At 37.0% G+C, this 24740-nt stretch overlaps 1 protein-coding gene and 1 long non-coding RNA gene across 5 annotated transcripts in view; one reads left to right on the top strand and one right to left on the bottom strand.

The window, feature by feature from the left end:
- The window catches only part of CDK8 (cyclin dependent kinase 8), a 115725-nt gene that overhangs the window by 35113 nt on the left and 55872 nt on the right, over positions 1–24740 (bottom strand). For 3 of the 4 annotated variants that reach the window (XM_040448077.1, XM_040448076.1, XM_040448075.1), the window contains exons 2-4: positions 21161–21236; positions 11164–11274; positions 6292–6432 (exon numbers count right to left, since the gene is read on the bottom strand). In XM_040448077.1, coding sequence (XP_040304011.1) covers positions 6292–6432; positions 11164–11274; positions 21161–21236 — 328 coding nt within the window. Of the gene's footprint in view, positions 1–6291; positions 6433–11163; positions 11275–21160; positions 21237–24740 lie in introns of those variants that run through there. The other variant, XM_040448079.1, reaches the window with a different exon arrangement.
- On the top strand, positions 4531–23183 carry LOC121012758 (uncharacterized). Its single transcript, XR_005782279.1, has 3 exons — positions 4531–5593; positions 10340–10459; positions 22509–23183. It is a non-coding gene; the product is annotated as an uncharacterized LOC121012758 (long non-coding RNA).

Raw genomic sequence — 24740 nt, 5'->3', positions numbered from 1 at the left:
TACCCCTATGTGCCTGGTAGTTCCAAGTTAATTACCATTATGCTAAAACCATTAGGGTAATAATTAAAATGAGATTTTGAATATCAGCTTTTTAAAAAGTGGAACACATTGGGGCGCCTGGGTGGCTCAGTCAGTTGGGCGTCCGACTTCAGCTCAGGTCACGATCTCACGGTCCGTGAGTTCGAGCCCCACGTCGGGCTCTGGGCTGATGGCTCAGAGCCTGGAGCCTGTTTCCGATTCTGTGTCTCCCTCTCTCTCTGCGCCTCCCCCGTTCATGCTCTGTCTCTCTCTGTCTCAAAAATAAATAAACGTTAAAAAAATAAAATAAATTTAAAAAAAAATAAAATAAAAAGTGGAACACATTAATGACCATGAGAACTTGATTTATACTCAACAAAAACTAATGGTCAACTGGCCAGTTTTATTAACTAGCACTCTACTTTCCTAAGTTCCCTAGGAAATATGTTGAAAGCCCAAGTCCTTAACATTTAGAGTTGAATTAAGTGTAAACCATTTCTATGGTCTGGCTGATATGGGTGGATGACTATTTTCAACAAAAGCATAAAATTCAGCCAACACTAAGTGTACTACAAAATTAAAAGTGAATAACTATTAGCTAGAAATTAAAGTATTTACATTGTGACCAGTAATGAACTGGTCACTTAAATGTAGTATAAAAGTGAAATGAGAGTTGTAAGTTCAGAACTGCTGTGTGTTCACAAGGTAGGTACTGCTGCCTTATCTACAACTAAAGAATAATTCACACACTTGGGACCTGAAGATGTTTTTGAAAAAAAGTAAGGGATGTAAATGAACTACGATGGAGATGTCCTAACCTTAAGAAAAACACTGGAAAAAATAAATGACATAAAGAGAACACGAATAAATAGGTAAATGGTCAGGATATAGGTTTCACTGGGTGAAACAAAAATACTGGGTAGAAAAAGAGTGTAATAAAAGAAATCAACAGATCGATATCATTAGCTGAATGGTCTTTGGACTGACTGGTAAGAGCTGAATTCTAGGTAGAAAGAGGAAGGCTGCTGAAAAGAATTAAAAATTATGAACAAAGGGTTTTTTTTTTTTTTTTTTTTTTTGCCCTCTTTCACTTCAGTAGGCTGTAAAAAGGAGCGTGCACACATCTGTAGACAGGGAGAAACATTAGGTGGTAGCAGAAATAACCTATGGAGAACCATCTTGGAAGGCACCTTGTTTCTGCTACAAATGAGCTAGTTCATTCATTCAACAAACATAAGCAATACTGTATATACCAACTGTATTTTGCTAGGCACTGGGAGGGATACAAACACAGAGGAACCCAGTCTTTGCCCTCAGGAACTTATAATCAAATAGAGAACATACTACCAAAACTAGTTTAAGTGCCCCTTGCGTAATTCAAAATAGCTGCTATGGGACTTTAGATGTAAACATTCTCACTCCTAGCTAGGGTGATCAGGGAGGGCTTTATTGGTGGGGTAGCAGGAGCAGCGCTTTAAAGGAGGAATAGAATTTTAAACGAGACAGATGACTAGAGATGACGGGAAGAGGGGGTTCAAGTACACAGGGAAATCTCTGAGTTGGCTGGAAACAGGTATATGGAGTGAGATGGAAGGAAAGAAGATTAAAGCCAGCTTTCACTTCAACTCACAAATACTAGCGTGCATACACTTAGAGATTTTCAAATTTTAACCCAATCACAGAATGTCTCCTAGTTAAAAAAGAAACCCGACTTAGACATTTATTTCACAACTGCGCAAGAAAACCAATCTTAAATTTAGAAAGTTATATAAAAACTAATCTTTTCTACAAAAGAGGACAGACAAGAGAGGGAGTTGGCTGTGTGGCTGGGTGACCTGAAATGGTCACAGCAGAGGCACTAGTAGGGACAACTTCTCATGGCCTTGCCAATGTGCTTTAATTCAGTCAAGAAGGACAACCTTTTAAGAGGAAAGACTTCAGACACCACTGCCAAATCACACTTTTGCTTCTACACAGAAAGTATCAGATAGGATTTGGTGTTTAATGTCTTTTTATTCATGCTCCGAAAAACCACCAAACTCAATCCAACAGGCTAACAGACTTCAAACTTTTCCTTATTCTGACTCACTGAAGTTTACCTTTATTCAAAGCTTTCGTTAAGATTTCACACTTAGTTCCTCCTTATAGCATCAGGCAAAACAATCTTAATATTCTTTAACCCAGTACTCCTTTTTTATATAAGCAGATGATTGGGGAGTAAAAATTGGAATTAACTGGTCCCATGTTCCTTCAACTCTGTGCCTCTGTTTACTCATTTGTACGGGATGGTTATTTTATGTGTCAAATTGGCTGGGCCATGGTGCCCAGACACTTGGTCAAACCTTTCTCTGGAGGTTTCTGTGAAGGTGTTTTTGGATGGGATTAAGATTTAAATTGGTAGACTTTGAGAAAAGCAGCTCACCCTCCATGTCACGGGTGGGCCCTACCCATTCAGTCAGAGGCCAACGCCACGACAGAGCAGAGCCTAACCCATCCTGAGTAAGAGAGAATTCCGCCAGCAGACTGCCTTTGGACTTTTCCGCAACTCTTCCCCTTAGTCTCCAGCCTTCTGGCCTACCCGAGAGATTCTGGACTCACCAAGCCTCTACAATTTCCCCGAGGGAGCTCCTTAAAATAAATCTCTGCCTCTCCACACATACACATTCCGTTTCTCTGGAGGATCCTAATACACACGTTAGGGCCAGAACCAGGAGTATAGCCTGTTGGTCAGACTATTTCCATTTCCCAAGGAGGGGAGAATAAAAGAAGGGAAAGAGTGTAGTCAAAGGGAAGAACAAAGCTAACACATATATCTTTGCTTTTATTTATCTCTAGCTAAGGCAAATAGATTAAGTGTAAAGCAAACCAACTTATACGTACGTATTTTAATGTTCTAAAACCAAAAAAGTTTGACTTGGACTCACAAATTATTGCGCAAAAATAAATATTTCATGCATTTCCTTTCAGGCCCATTCTTCTTCTTCTTCTTTTAAAGTTGATTTATTTATTTTGAGAGAGAGTGTGTGTGTGTGAACAGTGGAGGCTCAGAGAGAGAGGCTCCCAAGCAGGCTCCGCGTTGTCAGCGCAGAGCCTGATGTGGGGCTCGAACTCGCAAACCGTGAGATCATGACCTGAGCCAAAACCCAGTCAGACGCTTAACCGACTGAGCCACCCAGGCGCCACTCAGGCCCATTCTTCATAAAACATCCACACACATATGCAATTATTACCGACTTCAGTCCAACCAGAGTTTCAGAATTATTAAATCTCTATTTCTCACCAAGGACGACAGACCCCAGTAACTGATCTGCTACTATGTGATGATTAATAGTGATGAAATTAATCTGTATTTATTAAATAGGATTATTAACTGTTAAAGCTCAACTGCACATATCAAACAAAGAACTTCATTATTCTACCATCTCAGATCATTATTTCTATTAATGATGAAGACAATTTTATTAAGCAAACTTTCAATAACATTCTAGGGCATTATTAAAATGATATTTTTAGGGAGTCTGTGCCAATTATCCATCTTAGTCTGATGTTTCTCGTGGCACGTCAGCAATTCGTAACATTAGAAATCTTACATAGGTCTGTTTAGGTCAGTATTGCCACATTTCATCTAAACCTGACTGCAAAGAAGCAAGGAATATAATTAGCCATTAATTATATTTGTTCTAATAGGATAAGTATTTCATCTGCAAATAACAATATTTGAGAGAGTTAAAGTCAAGTTATCAGCTTCTGAAGAACATCCTTTTTTGCTACATACTTTTTTGCTACAAATATGAATATCTAATGTAATTATAGTTGAGCATTACATACCATCAACACTCCAAAATTTACTTTTTAGTTAGTAGGAAGGTGGACACATTTTAACAAAAACTATGATAACGAATCTTTCTTACAGAAACTGAGGACTGATTCAAGAAGTAAGCACCTGAACCGGTAAGATCCAGACTGGGGGCAGATGTTACCACTTTAATGACCCAAAGGTTCCGTGGGCCCTTGTGTGTCTACAATGCACAAGAGTCTTAGGTGTGAACAGTCACACACAAATGATTCAAGAGCTTTCACTCTAAGTGGGGGAGTCAAAGGAGGTAGCAGTACTCAGACAATACATTACAGGTCGGAAAATATTTGGGGTAAATAAACAACTAAACAGACAGCAGTGGCAGATGAGAGGGGTAAGAGGAGTGGGAATGGTTTTCTCAGAGAACGAGAATATTTCATCACTGACACTGTTCCCAATTGCCAGCATATGGTGACAATCGAAAGTAACCTCTTTTCATGTTTTTTTGTTTTTTAAATGAATGTTCCTTTTTGAGAGAGAGAGAGAGAGAGAGAGAGAGAGAGAGAGCGCGAGCGCGTGAGCAGGGGAGGGGCAGAGAGAAAGGGGGACAGGGGATGCAGAGAGCCTGATGAAGGGCCTGAAGTCAAGAACCACGAGATCATGACCTGAGTCGAAGCCCAACGCTCAGCCGCCTGAGCCACCCAGGTGTCCCCCTGTTTATTCTCTTATAAAAGTCTGTTTATTATTTTTAAGTCACCTTCAGACGGTGCATCCCTTTGATGCTGGCATCTAGGGTGCACTGCTCCCACTGGCCCCCACCTCTTGGCACACCACTAAAAGACGGGGAGACCTCCAAAATGAAGCGTCCCACACTATCTCTAGGTCAAAGAGAACTTGTCTATGCCACACCAATAGAAAGAGCTCTCCCAAAAGAGAAATTAAAAAAAATCAAACTGTAACTATTTTCACTACTGTAGTTGGTATTACTGTAAGTGGTTCAAATATATTATATATTAACATAACAACTGAAATGCTGATTTGTTTTCAACTTGTATTCATCTAACAAACAGACATATTTTCACGATGAAAAATAACTTACAACCAAAAGAAAATGTAGTGTCATCTCAGCATAATTAGGGAAAAATGCCCTTTTGCCATATTTTATTCTTTCAGAGATCATAAAAAAGGTCGGTAGCTTAAAAGTATCAATAGTTGACTCCCCTAAAAGTTGAAATTTACTTTCAGCTTCATAAGGAACCGACAGACTTGTCTCGCTTCTGTAATTCCACTGTAAATAAAATACCCTAATAATATTAAAAATAAAATTTGCATACGGAAACAAGTTCCTTCAACCGAATTTCTGATGTTACCGGTCCTAGTCTAAATGCTTTCTAGGTATGTGACCTGGAGATAAAATAAGCAGCCTTAAACACATTGCGAGGAGATTTGTTGAAAATAGATGCAAGCACAAGAAATTATGAGACGGCAACATCTGATCTGAAGGCATTAAACACAGAGCAGCTCAGAAAGACTAGGTGCAAGGGGCAGGTCAGCTCCATCTCAACATCTACAGGGCTAAAAGCTAAGTCACTATTGACTACGTCACTGAGTGACTAAGTGACTAGTGATGAAGTCACTATTAGTGACTATGTGACACATGTGATCAGAGACCAAGTCATCACTTCCAGCACTGTGTTTGTAACTGTCTGGAATGAAGGCATTGTCACAGACTTTACTATAGTTACCACCTTTACAAAGAAAAGAACAACAGAGCACAAGGTAATTATGCAATATGGGGAATTTGAGATTTAAATCATTTACATCCAGGAAGATGAATGAACAACGCACCATTTAACGAAAATTTCATGCTAGACGGATTTTATAAAAAGGCATAAATTATTCTGCCATGTGGAATTCTTAAGAATTTAATGTGCATTAACGTGGCAAGGCTTCTCAATAATGTACTCAATAATGATTAATAAATGTTACTGGTCAAAAGTCTGCTACTAATATAGTGGGGCTTAAAAATAAGCAGGTTGATCTCTATCTCTCAAAAAAATAAACATAAAAAAACAACAACCCAGCAGACTGAATTAAGATCTCCTCTCCTAATATGTAACTTAGTTTCAGTAGGCTCCGAAGTTTCATTTCCAAGTTATTCACAAATATATCGATTTCTAGAGTTTGCTTAGCATCTAATAATCAATTAGACTTCATTTATAAAGTGAAAAGTAAACAAAAGCTTAGGAAAACAAATGTGCCCTCTTTCACCTCTTCAGGGAACCCCAGCCAGTATACGTCAGAGAAGCAGGATGCATCATATAAACAGCACGAGGCTAGACTGTAAGGAGACTACAGCACTCTCACCCTTCTACAAGGTTTGTAAGTCTATGCAGCACTGATATGTAGAGACGACTAGAAAATCAACCAACTATAAATGCATCCTTCTGCTTAAACCTAACTACATATCAACTTACCAAATCCCTGTGCAACACCCAGTTAGCATGCAGGTAGTGAATCCCATCTAGGATCTGATACAATAGTGACTTCACCATTCCCCGAGGTAACTGAACTGGCTTCTTGTTTGCTTTAGAAGCTCTGTGAAACTTGATTATATGCTGAAAGAAAGAAAAATATCACCAGAAGCTTAAAAAAGAAAAGAGGGAAAGATCACTTGATGTATAATATTTTCCTAACAGAAAAAGAAACACTCAGGGATTCCCAAAGATATCCAAAAAAATTTCATATTCTGCTGGATAACATAAACTTAAAATTTCCTACTAACTGAAGCTAAAATTTCATTTCCTGAGCAAATGATCGTGTCTCAGAAAACAAATGATTACAACAGAGAAGTTGAGAGCAATGTGATTTTATTTTAAAAGTATAATTAAAAAATACTTTCAGAATATACTTGACCCCTGTTTACCTGGTAGAAATTTTCAAGAACAGAATCTGTTTTATCTGTACTAATTAAATGAAAAGAAAATAAACAGAACAAATTTCAAGAGATACTTATGGGTTGGCTGACATAGCATAAATGTGTTGCCTGTTTATAATACATGGGTTATAAAGGAAGCACACAGGGAAATTATTTCAATAAAATACACAGAAGCATAAAGAAATCACATGTAAATGACCAGTTCACACTGGAAATATTTAGAAATAGCTAAGATTCAGATGAGAAAAAAATAGCCTTGTACTATTCATTAAAAACTTTCTAGGAACAGTATTAGTGGACATCCGGTAAAACACAATACCATTTTATAAACAGGAAAATTGCTTTATAAACAAGTGTACCTCAGTAGAAACAAGATCCCATGTTTCAAACTCTCTTGACAGGTTTCTTCGTTTTAATTAAAGCACTCTTAAACTGCAAGAACACCTACAAATCAGCTGAAATCAACTCTGCTGTGTGTAACGCTAGGCATATGCCTGGTACCTCATGTGCAGAAGAACAGACTCTTGAGCAGTATTTATGGGTGAATATCAACCATATTCTTGACATTAGTAAACACAACTAAAACAGGACAGACATATTTTATATTACAGGTCAACATTTTCACCTCCTATTTTCTTATGACATAGAAAGTAGAACAAGGATAAGGAATAACTAGTAACTCATGAGTGAAGAAGTTTTACTTTCCAAAGAAAAAAATATATAGCAAAGACTACCTGGTGGGAAGTAAAAGTGTCAGCCTGCATGTAGTATGATTAATCTATACTTTATTAGCAGCATAACACTATTTTAATTTTCTTCTGTTATCTGCCCAAAGTATTTTAAAACAGTCAAGCAAAATAGAGCTAAAACTCAATAATCTAGAATGTTCTGTCACACATCCTAAGAAATGGTGTGACAATGAAGTCTGTTCACCTTAAGAGCTAGTGGTTTTCAGAGCTTAATAAAAATAGATTAAAATACATCATTATTTATAAAAATTAAAACTTGACAGAGTGAGAAGAAAAGAATATGTAGGGGAGGTACAATAAATGATGCCATATGCACTCCTCCAGTTAACATTTTTAAGTAATCTCTATCCCCAACGTGAGGTTCGAGCTTACAACTCCAAGATCAAGAGTTGCTCACTCTACTGGCTAAGCCAGTTAAACACCCCTTCAGTTAACATTTTCATTAGGGTTTAACAAATTACTTTTTTACCAATATGTCATAACTACAAAAAACTACACTGGGGAAATCGCTTACCTTCGTTTTTATTCCAGGGCTATATAAAAAATATGCGGAGTGCTTAGCATGAAATTTCACCAACACCTAAGTGATTTTTTTAAATGACTCTTTTTACTGCAACTGTTTTTGTTATCCTCTGCTGCCTTACCCCAGCTAATTCAACACTCCAATTAAAATAAGAAAATGAAATGGATAAAGGAGGTTTTAGTAAACGGAATTATTTTATTTTTATTAAAATGAACATTAAAAGTACTTATTTGACTTAAGGCCAATGATGCCCATGTATACACATCTGGGAACACTGCATGCAGCATAATCTGCGAAAGTATAATTATTATATCGACACGTAAAATTAAATATCACATACTAGCTAGAAATTATACTGAATACAATACGATCTCCTATGTTCAACTATTACAAATCATGATTTATTACAAATTATGTTTATAAACCAGCCTACACAATTTCTCATAAATTTGGATCATATAATTTGATTTCATGTTAGGCTTGAGAATGAGCGTCCAATTCAATATCGGCCACACTAATTTAATAAATTTTTATTAACAGAATCCCAATTTGATTTGATCAGATTTATTTTAAAAGAACAGAAGTGAACAACAACAAAAATATTTACAACCAGCACTGACTGTGGACAATAGTTTCATAGAATAGAAAATGTGATGTCTACTTTCAGTTCAAAACAATTCTTTACAGATAACTTACACAAATAATTTGAATCAAATTGCATTTACTCATGGAAAACAGAAATCCACAGAGTGAAAAATACTTCTTATAAATCTGAAAGTATATGAAACCCATAGAAGTTTCCATTTCTGAAATCCGTTAGGGTTAAAATTATGTAAATGAGGTTAATTCTGGAAATTAGCAAGAGTTGAAAACTATTTTCAGGAGGTGAACTTCCTTCCAAACTATTTACTGTTTACTTGTGTTAGTTTTACTTCAAAATTTTGTTTTTACATTTACAAAGTGCAGCTGAATGAAAACTGTAAATTATTTTGAAGATACCTGAAACCGAGCCAGAATATTATAATCCCTTGCATACCAGTACAGATGGTCCTGACTTACAGTGGTTCAACTTATGATTTTTTGACGTGGTGATGGAGCAAAAGCGATGAGCATTCAGCAGAAACCACACTGCGAATTCTGAAATGTGATCTTTTCCCAGGCTAGCAGCACGCAGGCCAGTGCTCGCTCAGGATGCCAGGCGGCGGCAGCTGCTGTACCTCAGCGAGGGGCAACGGCCAACGCGCTACAACCATTCCACACTCACACAACCATTCTGGTTTTCAAGTTCAGGACGGTGTTCAATAGATGATGTGAGGTACCAAGCACTTCATTACAAAACAGGCTCTGTGTTAGGAGATTTTGCCCAACTGGAGGGGGATGTTAAGTGTTCTCAGCACAGTTAAGGTAGACTAGGCTACGCTATGATGTTCAGCCATCAGGCTAGGTGTATGAAATGTACTTCTGACTTGATATGTTTCCAATCTGCGATGCATTTATCAGGATCTAACTCCATCGTAGGTCAAGGAAGATCTGTATGTATGTTTGTTTTCTTTTATTTATCTCAAGAGATGCACAGCCAGTATAGAAATATACATATAGGCCAGTATACAAAACACAGTGAAATATGTAAAGATCCTATTAAATTACTTATTAAATATCAGAAAAAATAGAGTTCACAGAAGTGAAGCACTTGTTAATGAATTAACTCAATGTAATACTGGGTTTTCGCTTACTTGTTTTATTTTCTCAACTGTAGTTTGTGTTAACATGTTCTTTACACAAGACTGACTGATCAGCATATAAGTTTTGTGAGTATATTTCAAAATTGTTTTGGCTATCTTGCTACAGATTTTCATTTTATATATCATAAACTCTTATCCCCAAGATTGCACTTCAGAGTTTCAAAAAACATAACCGTTATGATTAATAGAGTAAATCTGATAGTTGCCCAAGACTTTCGTAAATACCGGTTTTAAAAACAATCTACTGAGTAAATGCAAATACTGAGTTAGCTCTTAGTATTTCAGCTCTTTAGCCAAGATAAATTTAAATTCTGAGCCAAAGCATAAGAGACTCTTAAAAACTGAGAACAAACTGAGGGTTGATGGGGGGTGGGAGGGAGGGAGGGGAGGGTAGGTGATGGGCATTGAAGAGGGCATCATTTGGGATGAGCACTGGGTGTTGTATGGAAACTAATTTGACAATAAATTTCATATAATAAAAAAAATAAATAAAAGTAAAAAAAAATTTTTTAAATAAATTCTCAGTTTATAATAATTTTTATCAATGTAACATCATTTTTGTCATTATATTAGCTAACCTAATAAAACTCATCTAAGAGACTGTAATCACTTGACTTTGAGAATCTTCAAGGATTTGACTGGAAGCTGTCTTCCACAAAGAATTCTTCCTAAACGAGACCATGCCCAATTCAAGTAAGTACAATACTGAATTTCTGTTTATGGAAATAAGGAATACATTAGAATATGGTATTAAGTGTGAATAATATCCAGGAAATGATTAATAGTATGTTAGATTTGTATACTACACTTAGCTTATGAAGCTTTCCAAATACAAAATTGCTCTTCCAAAAAATCCTGTAGAAAAGCAGGAAAAGTATCACATTTTACAGATGGGGGGGGGCACCTACAACTTCAGAGCCCCCCCCCACTCAGAGCCATTAAGAGACTTGCCTGATGTTGTATGACAAATAACAGAATGACTAGCTCTAACGTATTTGTCTCCCTACACACGGATACCACTTTCTCATCTTATATTCCTTTACAGAGTAAAAGGAAACATGCTGCTTTTAAATCCTAGAACAAAATGGCTATTACAGTTACCTTAAAAATTTTATCAAAAAATCTGTAGCTAAGATACCACACCGAATAGTTGTTTATACTGTTCAGATTCTACTGTTTTCTGTAGCATGTTACAAAGATGAAATTGATAAGACCAAAAAGTAATAATACAGAGCAAAATACCCTAGTCTTGGTAATTCATCAACCATATTCTGTGAGATCACTTTTACTTAAAAAAATGTAAATCTCACAGTAAGATAAACTCCTAAAATTGTTTTTAGTCACCTTTAATCCCTGACTAAAACCAATGACTTGATGCCTACCACAATTCACCTTACCCAGAGGTCATGTTCAGCGTAGTCAAACAGAAGCCATACTTTCCTATCAGCATGAGACAGAAACACCTTTTGAAGAGAGATGACATTTGGATGCTTAAGCTCTCGAAGTAACTGCAAAATAAGGAAGATCCATTAAAAATTTTTGCTATGAAAATCATGTTAAATAAACCACACCATTTGTAATTCACAGGCAATAAAAACCCAATGGTAATAATCCTAAAAATCTCATAACTACCCACACTATTTTAAAAGTGTCCATACAGGGGCGCCTGGGTGGCACAGTCGGTTAAGCGTCCGACTTCAGCCAGGTCACGATCTTGCGGTCCAGGAGTTCGAGCCCCGCGTCAGGCTCTGGGCTGATGGCTCAGAGCCTGGAGCCTGTTTCTGATTCTGTGTCTCCCTCTCTCTCTGCCCCTCCCCCGTTCATGCTCTGTCTCTCTCTGTTCCAAAAATAAATAAACGTTGAAAAAAAAAAATTAAAAAAAAAAAAAAAGTGTCCATACAGATGAGGAAAAACTGTTTGGAAAAGATATAATTGAGTAAATCTGTTTTGTTGTTATTGTTTAGTTGGTTTTCTTATTTCATTTTTATTTTTTGTGATAAAATACATAACATTAAAATTACCATTTTGGGGCGCCTGGGTGGCGCAGTCGGTTAAGCGTCCGACTTCAGCCAGGTCACGATCTCACGGTCCGTGAGTTCGAGCCCCGCATCAGGCTCTGGGCTGATGGCTCAGAGCCTGGAGCCTGTTTCCGATTCTGTGTCTCCCTCTCTCTCTGCCCCTCCCCCGTTCATGCTCTGTCTCTGTCTGTCCCATAAATAAATAAAAACGTTGGAAAATAAATAAATAAATAAATAAATAAAATTACCATTTTAACAATTTTAAGTGTACAATTCAATAGCATTAAGTCTCCTCAAAATGTTTGCAACCATCACCACTACCCATTTTAGAACTATTTATGATCCTAAAGAGAAACCCTGTACCCATTTAACAATAACTCCCCATTTCCCTTCTCTTCTCTCAGCCACTGCTAACCTCTACTCTACATCGTCTCTATGATTTGCCTACTCTAGGTACCTCTTTTAAAGTATTAGAGTCATACAGTATCTGTCCTTTGGAGTCTGGCTTATTTCACTTAGCATAATATTTTGAAGGTTAAGCCACACTGTAGCACTAGCAGCGTCATAATTTCCTTCCTTGCTTGGGGCTGAATACATTCCACGGTATGTATGTACCATCTTTTGTGTATCCATTCATCTGCTGATGTACTTGAGTTGTTTCCATGTTTTGGCTGCTGTAAACAATGCTGCTGTGAACACTGGTATGCAGCTACCTGAGTCTCTGCTTTCGATTCTTTGGAAATATACCCAGGAGTGGAATTGGTGGATCATATGAGACTTCTGTGGTTCACTTTTGGAGGCAACACCAAACCGGTTTTCACAGCAGCTGTACCATTTTATATTCCCATCAGCAACGCATGAGGGTTCCAATTTCTCCACATCTTCATCAACACCTATTTTTCCTTTTTCTCCCCGTTCTTTAATAACAGCCACATTGTAACAGATATGAAGTAGTATCTCACTGTGGTTTAGATTTGCCTTTTCCCTAACAATGGGTTAGGCATCTTCTTTAAGGTGCTCATTGGTCATTTGTATACCTCCTTTGAAGAAATGTCTATCCAAAGTCTTTTGCCCAATTTTGAATTGTTTTTTCTTCTTGTTGTTGTGATCCTTTAGCGTAGATATTAATCCCTTATCAGATAAATGATTTACAAATGTTTTCTCCCATTTTGCTAGTTGTCTATGTTTTGACATCATAAAACAATTGAACTTAAATGTGTAGTTTGCAATTCTTAAAAAAAAAACTAATCACAACATTAGAAAATACAACATTTATCAATATCAAATAGCAGATAAGAATTAAGATCTGTAATTCTGTGAGATATGGTACCTATTTTCTCAGGCATTTCAAATATATAGTAAAATTGATTAAAATATTTTAGCCTTTAATAAAATAATAAAGAACTTATGCAGACAGAAGCATCTAAGTAGAACACATTTTTATGGGTTTAACCTTTCTCATTTCCTAGAAGGACATTCTTTTATCTAAAATCTTTTATCTCCTTATTTTATTCTCATTTCATAACCAATGTGGCCCTAATAATCCATTAGGATTAAAAGGTTAAAAAGTATTCCTACCTTGTCAACAACAGCTCCAACAATGACAAGAAAAAATTTCTCATGAAGCCTCATACTACGTATTTATCAGTTACAACTGACTTACACAGTGGCTTCCAAATGTGTTCCAAATACATGACAGCCATGTGAGAAAGTCAAGGTCTTGGAACTTACGACTTCAGTACCTTTTATAAGAACATTGCTACCAAAACAAGAATTAATATAAATACAATGTTAACAATATATTAGGGACTCTAAAATGAATTCAGCAAAGGAAAGACTATGAATGGACTGTATGTTAAATCACTTACATTAACGATTATTCTCCGGAAAGTGATAATTATTTTATTCAGAAGCAAGATTAAATTCAAGTTATCTATTTCTGCTTTTAGAATATAATTTCAAAGCTATGAGACTTTAGAGAGTACACACAAATCCTCAGAAACCTAAAGGGGCAGTATTTAAGATTAACCATTTCCTAATTAGTAAACAAGGCAAAGAATCTGATAGGGGAAGTCTAGACTTCGGAGTCACCCAGGATAATCCAGCTGGCTGGAGAGCCAACCCTAGTGCTCAGTTCACCTTAGTTCTGGGTCAAGCGTTTTCTCTATTACCTCACGATTGGAACACACTTCTCAGGCACTATTTCAAATCACTTCTGGAAAGTGGCAGGGTAGAAATTACGACAAACTCCATTAGAAACCTACATATAAAGCTATTCTTAGATAACCCCTCAATTTTACTTCCAAGATGAGGCTTAGCTCCGGTACTGGGGAAGTGGGGGAAACAACCAGCAACATACTTTATTAAGTTCTCTAGAGGCCCAAACATGGTGCTAAATAAGCAGAGGACATGCCTTATCTCGCTTAATCATAAATTACTGTATGAAATATTTATATTACTTCCATCTTATAAATGAGAAAATAGTGGTTTGAGGGTATTAAATAATTTGCTCATGGTCATAGTCCTGGGTAGTGGTTACGATCAGGCTTTAAATGCTTTTAAAACTAATTAATTGACTTTTAAAACACAAAGCCAACACTCTAAGGTCTAATACCAATACCTTCCAAGACCTAACACTGGGGGGGGGGGGGCTATTTCTCATTATACTTCATAAGCACAGATGTCTAAATATATACTAGGGTGTGAAATGCACAGTGACAGGCACAGTGCCTTGCTCACCATTTCACTGCTAGGTTCTAGCACACTGCCTGGGCACCTGGTAGGCACTCATTTGGTATTTGATGATTAATGAATTTGTGAATTAAAAAATATATACAAATGTACAGGCATCATACAAAACACCCTTTGGCTTCTGACCTGTGGACTAAGATCACTGCTTTCATCATAAAACCAGTCTACTTCTTTTAAGAATGTACTTCTTGGGGCGCCTGGGTGGCTCACTCGGTTTAGCATCCAACTCTTGATTACGGCTCGGGTCATGATCTCGCAGTTTGTGGGTTAGAGCCCCTCAATGGGCTCCGCACGAGTTCAGAGCCTGCTTGGGATTCTCTCTTCTCCTCGCTCTCTCTGCCTCTCCCCTAGCTTTCAGAATAAATAAATAAGCTTAAAAAAAAAATCCACTTCTATTTTTAAAACATCTACCTGATGAGTCAGACAACAAATCTTCGAGGGTAATAATTTAAAAATATATTAACAGTCAGTGCTATCATTATCATAGTAAGTAAGTAACAGTAAGTGTTATGGACTGAACTGTGTTCTCCCTCACATTCATATGTTGAAGCTTTAACTGCCAGTACCTCAGAATGTGACTGTATCTGAACATAAGACCTTTACAGAGGCAATTAAGTTAAAATAAGGTCATTAGGGTGGCCCTAATCCAATCTGAATGGTGGCCTTATAAGAAGAGATTAGGTAGGACACACAGAGAGACACCAGGGCAGCTGGTACAGACAGGACCTTCCAAGAGGTCACAAGAGAATAGTCGTCTGCAAAACCAGGAGAAGCCACAGAGGAAACCCAACTCTGCAGACTCTCCAATTTTGGACTTACAAGTTCCACCAGGAGAGAGTCAGTTTCTGTTGCTTAAGCCACCCAGTCCATAGTATTTTGCTCTGGCAGCCTTGGTAAACTAACTCAGTAAATAACTACTATTAGTGAGTAAGTAAGACACTCTATGCGGGGTGTTTTTTAAACGGAGATTTATCAGGGGATGGGTCACTGTGGGATTAGAGATGGAACCGAGTCTCAGTGGGGGATTACATCTAAGTAAATATTTCTATTGAAGTACTTCCAAAAAACCAGGGAGCTGTGCTACATTTAGCAGGGCTAACATTAACCAAATACCTCCTACATGCCAGCCACTGTGGGAGATACACTAGGTCCTGGACATAAAATGTGCTAAGACTTGCTGAGGTTCTCCAGTGGGAGACAAATGCAAGTAAGCAGACAATCCTAGGCTGCGGCTGCAGTAGTGGTAACCCATTACCGACAGCAGCTAACATTTACCTGGAGTTTATTGTGTCCAAAGAAGTATGCTAAGCTCCTCACAATAAACCCTATGAGACACTATTACCATTTTACAGATGAGGAAACAAAAACACAATTAACTTGCCTTGGGCCCTACAAGCTAGTAAGTGGTCAAGCCAAGTAAAGCACAGTTTTATTTGGCTAGGGCTTTAAGTGCTACAGGCAGTGCTCTGACATTGGTACTCATCCCAGTTTTCAAAGCTGATGAAAAGAACTTCAGCATTTCATCACCCCATACAGAGCCCACAGCATGTAGTTACATATTTCTTAACATTTTCTAAGGTTGTTTTTTTTTTTTTTGCCTTTTTGAAGATTTTAAGTTAAAAAAAATTAAAGAAAAGGTTTGAATAAGCTTAAGCAGTGGTTTCCATCACAAAAATCACCTAAATTCTTCTAATTCTACTGGGAACAAATTCTTGTAATTTCCTGAATACTAAGATCACTGCTAAAAATATAAACATCTTAATATGTCATTCATTACAAACTTAATTCATTCTAATTGTGCCATCTAATATCACCCTTAATTTGAACTCTTAAAGTACAAATAAATAAAAAAATAATATTTGAAACTGTATCTTGTTAATAAATACCATGTATAGCTGTGAGAAGATAAGAAAATCTCCAATATTCTCAAAATGACATTGATTTATAATATTAAAATTTTACAACATGGCAAAAATAATAAATTCTGAATTTATGCCATAGGTCTGACGATAGCTATGGGCTGCTTCCATAATTTGGCTATTGTAAATGATACTGGAATAAACACACGGGTGCATGTATACCTTTGAACAAGTGTTTCTGCATTTTAGGGGTAAATACCCAGTTAGTGTGATTACTGGATCCTAGGGTAGTTCTATTTTTTTTTATTAAAAGAAACAAACTTTTTTTAATGTTTATTTTTGAGAGGGAGGGAGGGGCAGAGAGAGAGGGAGACAGAATCTGAAGCAGCGGCCAGCTGCTGAGCTGTCAGCACAGAGCCTGATGTGGGGCTTGAACCCACAAACCGTTAGATCATGATCTGAGCTGAAGTCAGATGCTTAACCGCCTGAGCCACCCAGGGGACCCTAGGGTAGTTCTATTTTTAACTTTCTCAGGAACCTCCATACGGTCTTCCACAGTTGCTACACCAGTTTGCATTCCCACCAATGGTGCGAGAAGATTCCTTTTTTTCCACAGCCTCGCCAACACGTATTGTTTCTTCTGTTTTTGGTTTTAGCCATTCCGGCAGGTATAAGGTGATAGCTCATTGTAGTATTGGTTTGCATTTCCCTGATAATGAGTGATGTTGAGCATCTTTTTTGTCCATTGGCCATCTGGATGTCTTCTTTGGAGAAATGCCTATTCATGTCATCTGCCTACTTTTTAACTGGGTTATTTGTTTTGAGTGTTCAGTTTTATCAGTTCTTTATATATTTTAGACACTAACCCTTTATTAGATATGTGATTTGCAAATATCTTTCCCATTAAGTGGGTTGCTTTCTAGTTTTGTTGACTGTTTCCTTCGCTGTGCAGAACCTTTTTATTTTGATGTAGTCTCAACAGTTTATTTTTGCTTTTGTATCCCTTACCTCAGGAGGCATATCTAGAAAAGTGTTGCTATAGATGATGTGAGAGAATTGACTGCCTGTGCTCTCTTCAAGATTTTTATGGTTTCATGTCTTACATTGAGGCCTTTAATCCATTTTGAGCTTATTTTTGTGTACTGTTTAAGAAAGTAGTCCAGTTTCATTCTTTTGCATATAGCTGTCCAGTTTCCCCAATACCGTGTGTTGAAGAGATTGTCTTTTTTCCCATTATAAATTCATTTCTCCTTTGTCAAAGATTAACTGACACACTTGTGGGTTCATTTCTGGGTTTTCTATTCTGTTCCACACATGTTTAAAAAATTAAACAATATATTTCTAAATAATCCATGAATAAAAGAAAAGAATCACAAAGAAAATTGAAAACATTCTGTACTAAATGATAATGAAAATACAATGTAACAAAACTTATGGAATGCAAGTAGAATACAGCTTAAAGGGAAATTTATAGTTTTAATTGCTTATTGAAAAGAACCATTTAAAAATCAATGACCTAAGGTTCCACCTTAAGAAGATAAAAAAGAAATGTAAGCCAAAAGTAGAAGGAAAAAAAATAATAAAGAGTAGAGATCGATAATATAGAGAGAAAATACAAATTACCAACCTCCAATGAAACAGGACATCACTACAGAAGCTACAGATATGAAAAGATACGGGAATAATATGAACAACTTGGTGCTGATAAATCAACAACTTGCGTGAAATAGACAAACTACATAAAAAATACAAAATATCAAATACTAGGTGCTATTAAGGATATCATATTAGTTTGTGAATTCTATCAAATATTTATAGAAGAAAAACTACCAATCTTACAGAAACTGAGAATACAGGGGATGAAGAAATGCTGCATAACGTGTTTCACGAGGGCAGCATAGTCTTGATACCAAAGACAAAGACATTACAGAAAAGATAATTATAGAACAACATCCTTCAAACTCATACAGTTAAAACTCCTTAACAACACACTAGTAAATCAAATCTAGCAATAAACAACCAAGCAGGGATTATTTCAAGAATGCAAAATTGGACAAACATTAAAAATCAACGTGGTCTACCAATGAAACAGAATAAAAGAGAACTATAGGGTCATTTCAGTACACGCAGGAAAAAAGCATCTGATAAAATTCAATACCACTTATGAAAAAACTAGAAAGAGCTTCCTAAGTCTGACTGACAGCATCTATAAGAACCTACAGCTGGCATTTTATCTAATAGTGAAACACTGAAAACACTTTCCCCAAGACTGGGAGCAAGTCAAAGATGTCCGTCCTCATTACTCTTCAACATTATATGGAAGCCAGGTCAGTGCAATAAGAAAAAAAATACAAAGATGAAAAGAGGTAAAACTATTCCAAATCATAGATGACATAATCATTTCTCTGCATATATCACCAAAACCTACCAGTGAATTTAGATATAAAATGGATACGAAAATAACAATATGAAAAAAATTCGAAGTATAGAAGCAAACAAATGGGAAGTAAAAATTTTTAAAGCAATCCATTTACAAGAGTACCAGAAAACATGAAGTCCTTAGGAATGAATTTAACAGAAGGTGTGCGTTTTCTCTACAACTAAAAACTACAAAACACTATTGAGAAAAATTAAAGAAAATATTAAAAAATAGAAAGTTTATCTTTTGAGTTTCATGGACCGAATGCAATATTATTAAGATATTAGTTTTCCCCGAATTGATCCAAACCATAATCCCAACATGCATATTTTAGAAATAAAAATGAGCTGATTCAAACATTCATATGATACTGAAAAGGACCTAAAATAGCCCAAACAATCCTGAAACAGAGGACTAAAGCTGGTGGCCTTATACAATCTTACTTCAAATCTTGCTGTAAAGCTAGAGTGACCTCATAATGGCATAAGGGCGGACAAAGAGATCAGTAAGAACGGAACAGAGCCCAGAACAGTTCACACTTACATAGTCATTTAAGTTTTTACAAGGGGAGGGGAGAAGCTCAAACCTTACATCACATGTATACAAACAAAAATGAATCAAACAGAACCCAAACTAAAGCGTACAACCAAAACTATACAGCTTTTAGAAGGAAACACAGGAAAATATCTTCACAATCCGTGGGTAAAGATTTCTTCAGTCAGGCACAGAAAACAATGGTCACGAAAAGGAAAAAATAGTAAATTTCATCAAAAATAAAAATTTGTGCTCACTTTAGGTTGAAGAACCATAATCATATACGTTAAAAATAAGTGTTCATATTTCTTTCCGTGCTTAACTTCGTTTACAGTTATCAACATACACATGAAGAATGTCTGTTCCTAAAATGAGTTGTTTTCAAAACATTTTGCTGAAGTTTAATAAACACAGAGAAAGAGCACACAAACCCGTTAAGTGCACAGCTCGGTGAGTTCTCACATACTAAACCCACATAACCAGACCCAGAACAAGAACAAGAAACAGCACATTACTAGAATCCTGAAAGTTCCCTTGTCTCCACTTTCCGTCACTCCCTGACCCCTCCAAAGATAATCTCTATCATGACATCTAACATCACTGACCACAGTTCAATGGATTTTAATTCTTTAAAACTAACTAGAATATACAGAACTGTAGATGCTGGAAGAACTGATAGTTAATGTACAGATATCCTTCCTCTAGATTCAAGAGCATTAAAAATCTATCAATTACATGAAAGGTAATTTCCAGCATGGCATACCCTCCACCTCACCTCTACTCTTCCCTCGTGGAGGTAATTCTTACATGTCTTCCTGGAACCTTCCTTGATTTTCTCAGTTAGATGTAGATCCTTTTCCCATTCTCCATACAGTTCTATCACTGTGCTTGGTATACCATTATTATAAGATATATGAGTGTCTTTCCTCATCAGCATGTAAATACTCAAGGCCAGGGACCCTGACTGTTCCGTTTCTTTACTTTTACCTACTCTAGTTCCTGTCAACATGGCATACAACAAATGAATGAAAACCCAGTGGTATAAATCTATTAAATGAGTAAAATTATCTAAGTTAATATATCTAGCTCACAATAGCCTATTATCTGTGGATAGATACAAGGGCTAAGAGCAACAAGATTATAATATATATTCTATAATATTCTCATTATAGCCAGAAAAGATAAATTTGGACCCACAGTGCCACAATAGTAAAAACTGAAGTAAAATCTCATGAAAGTAAAACTCAGTTTAAATCTGTGAATAATTATTTAACAGTGCATTAAGATGAATATTTTCCTTTGGGATTAAAATGAGATTCTAATGCCATATGGAAAGCTAAGTTTCCAAAAGAAAACAGCGCATATTTTTAACATATTCAAATGAACAGATACAATGAAAATCAAGTAACACGATCTCATTTTAAGTTCATGTAATGACATCAATCTCATTAAAATAGAAATACTAGTTTTAATGAACATATAGGTTTCTACAAACTTACTTTTATTGCACCCAATGAAATAATAACTGGACCCTTAATATTTAGTGACATTTACCAGAAAAATATATATTTATATAAACAAATAAGACTGACTTACTCCCAAATAAATGAATTTATGCAGACATTTTTGCTAGAACTACATGCCACCTTTACTTCTCTTAGGAAAGAAATATATTTTTCTACAAATGGTCAATATGAAAAATATTTACCAACTTTCAATTAACATGTATATGTGACAAATACAATTCAGAGACCACATAGTTGACATTCATGAGTCAAATGATAATAATGATTATAAAAAGGGCTTCACTTACTGCTATTTCTCTACATGCCGACATAGAGATCCCAGTTCCTTCTATTTGTTTTAAAGCATAGTCCTTATCGTCTTTCCTGCAAAAACAAAGTTATTTTAATATACAGATAAAGCTAAATTTACGTGCATTTTTAGTAATATAAAATATAAGTAAATATAAGCCACATATTTGATACACAGACCACTTTTCACATGTGTTAAATAGTATCATATAGGAAGAAATTTTTAGATAATCTAGTTCAATCCCATTATTTGATGAGGAAAGTTACATTCAAAGTAATAAAAAGACTTGTCCAAGCCTCCATGGTTTGGGGAAGACAAAGATTCAGAAATGGAGCTCCAGACTTTCAGCAATGATATTATGTATAGATTTCCTTTTATACACGCATGTGTGCGTGTGTACTGTATCCTCAACACACACACACACACACACACACACACACACACACACACAACCTTGCTTCCTAAAACCCATTCAGATATCGGTGGGTCAAAAAAAAATTAAGAAATGAATGCATCAGTAAAGTACAAGATGGTTATAATTTCAAACATGTTATAGTCCTCATATCTCCCAAATACCATTGAAGAGATTCACTCAACATGTGTTTACTAAGCACTTACTATGTATTCAGAACTGTGCTCGGTATGGGGGTTACAGCAGAGTTCCTTCTTCTCTGGAGCTTTCTGTGTCTGCTGGCCTAGACAGATAAGTAACTAACATACCGCAGTTCGATAGAAGTGCTATGATAGGGCAAGCGCAAACCGCAGAGGTTACTCAACGGTTACTCTGGTGGAGGACCTAAGCAAGGACTTCTCAGAAGAAACACCATTCAACTGGGGCCTAAGTAGCAATTTTCACACTGTTTTGACTCAGGACCCCTTTACTCTCTTGGATATTACTGAGGACCTGCAAGGTTTTGTTCATCATATCTATCAGTACTTACCCTATTCGATTTTAAAAATGGGAACTTTTAAAAACAGAATACAAAGCACCTATCCGTTAGCCAGCAGAGCGATGATGTCACGTTATGACACCTTTGGGAAAAAAATCCACTGTATACGCACGGGACAGTGAGAAAGGAAATACCATTGGCCCTTGAACAGTATGGGTTTGAGGTGCACGGGTCCACTTATATGCAGATTTTTTTCAACAAATACAATACAATACTGTAAATATATTTTCTCTTCTAGTTTTAGTAACATTTTCCTTTTTCAAGCTTTCTTTATCGTTAAGAACACAGTAAATAACATGTAACATAACAAACATGTGTTTAATTTGCTGTTTATGTGATCTGTATGGCTTAAGTAGTCAAGTTCTTAGGGAACTAAAAGTTATATGTGGATTTTAGACCGTGGTGACCGCGGCAGGCTGTCGACGCCCCCAGCCCCCACGTAGTACTCAAGGGTCAACTGTGACATCACAGCACTACTATGAAAATCATGTTGACCTTGCAGATTCTCTGAAAGGATTCTGGGGGTAACTAGCGGTTCCCAGATCGGAGTTTGAGAACTGCTGATGTGAGGGTACGTGCATTTGTGTATGTGGCTTGAGTTAAGACGGAAACACAATGTGAAGACGCATGAGGCGAGACAAAAGCATTTGAGGAGAACAGACATCATAAACAACGGGGGATGAGGCTAAGGACATTAATCAGGAACCAGAACATAAAAGTCTTTTTACTCCAAGAATAACAGGAAGCCCTCCATTAAAGATCTCTTTAATAAGAGAATATCAATTATATTTTACTGGGAAAACATATCTTTGGCTGCCTTTTGAATGCTTTGGGAGAGCAAATGAGAACAGGAGGCAGAGAAGCCACTGAAAAGTAAACAGCGTTAAAGTAATTCAGCTGAGAGACGGTGGCGGTGGCTGCACAACGGTGGTTTCTATACAGAGGACACGGACCGGAGTGCGCGAGGCAGGACCAGTAGCACTTGGTGACAGGATACTGGTCAGAAGGAAGGAGGAGGAGTCAAAGATAATGATTTCTGCCGAGGCAGCAGGTTACCAGCAACATTACCGACTGAAATAAGAAAGGGGAGGAAGAGGACCGAGGGAAGAAGAAGACAGCTCTGTTTTGTGTAGGTTGAGTCTGCGGCACATCCGAGATACCAGAGTGAGGATGGCAAGCTGAATAAACAAGTCTAAAGCTTGAGAGAAAGCTGAAGACACGCGTTTACTATAATTAGGACACACACGGTAATCAAAGCCATGGGAGTAAAGTGATGCCAGAGAGGTCAAAAAAAAAAAAAAAAGAGTTTCAAAAAGGGTAGAATAGTAAATAGTATCGAGAGCTGCGGAGGAGACTAGTGAGGTGAAGAAGCGTTCAGTGAATTTAGCAATGATGAAGTCACCAGAGAGCAGACCGGGCGAAAACAGTTGAAGTGATGTAACGGCAGAGTCCGCATTGCAGCAGCTGGCGATGAACGGGGCACAAGCAAACTAAGATAATAAACGGAGACATCTGAGAGGGAGAAAGTACACCAGCAGCTGGAATGATGCGCAAGGTTACAGAGTTACTATTATTTTAAGATGGAAGAGAACTGAATAGGTTAAGCACTGCCAGGAAGAATCCAGAGCGAAGGAGCTGCTGATGGAAGAGGGAGAGGCAGGTAAAAATTAAGAGAGCAAAGACGGAAATGCTGAGGAGAAATTAAACAAGGCTAGAAGGAGAAATACTTTCAGGGAGAGTTCTCACCTGATGGCTTTGAATCTTCCTGATGTTGGAAATTAGGTCATATACTAAAAGTAAGAGGAGGGCACCTAGGCGGCTCAGTCAGTTAAGCGTCCCGACTCTGGACTTCGGCTTAGATCATGATCTCACGGTTCCTGAGTTCAAGCCCCGCATCTGGCTCCATGCTCCCGGCACGGAGACTACCTAGGATTCTCTCTCCCTCTCTCTCTCCCCCTCCCCCACTCCCTCTCAAAATAAATAAACCTAAAAAATAAAAGTACGGGCAAAGGTGGTAGAGTTCAAGATTTGAAAGGATAAAAGGAGGGTTGGTTGAATAAAATCTATTCATTTAAGTTCATTTACTACTTTATTATCTCAAATTATTAAAACATACATAGCTTTATCTTCATGATTGCAATATATTTACACCAAATCCTTAGCTGTGGGGGAAAAAAAATCCCAATTCCAACATTATTTTTCTGAAAAAAAGATTTGTCTTATGACAATAGGCTTTATAACATACTTTCTAGTAAAGCCCCATGGGCACTCATTATTTTAAAAATACATTAAGTGTACCTACACTCAATGTTCACTATGTCTGAATGATGTGTGAAAGAATTAAAAACATGAAGTTGAAGAGGGGGATGCAAAAATAAAATGACGTCAGGACTAGAACACGTCTGCCAGACACTTTCACATACACGGTACTGGTTTAACCAGATGGTTAACCCAGGAGTGAGTACAAGGGATTGTTATAGGTACTATTTGAGGATAGCATCCTAGATCTGGGCACTCTAAGGAGAAAGAGAGTGGTGGGAAAGAAAATAAATTAAACCCAAGACTTACCCATTCACCTCCTTAACAACAACCCTGAATTTCTCTTGTATGTAAATGGCCAAGCTGCCA

Source organism: Herpailurus yagouaroundi, unplaced genomic scaffold (genome assembly GCF_014898765.1).
Source record: "Herpailurus yagouaroundi ecotype Mexico unplaced genomic scaffold, PumYag 197, whole genome shotgun sequence".
Taxonomy (NCBI): Eukaryota; Metazoa; Chordata; class Mammalia; order Carnivora; family Felidae; genus Herpailurus; species Herpailurus yagouaroundi.
Note: the sequence above shows the minus strand (reverse complement) of the source record. Positions and strands in the feature narration are given on the sequence as shown.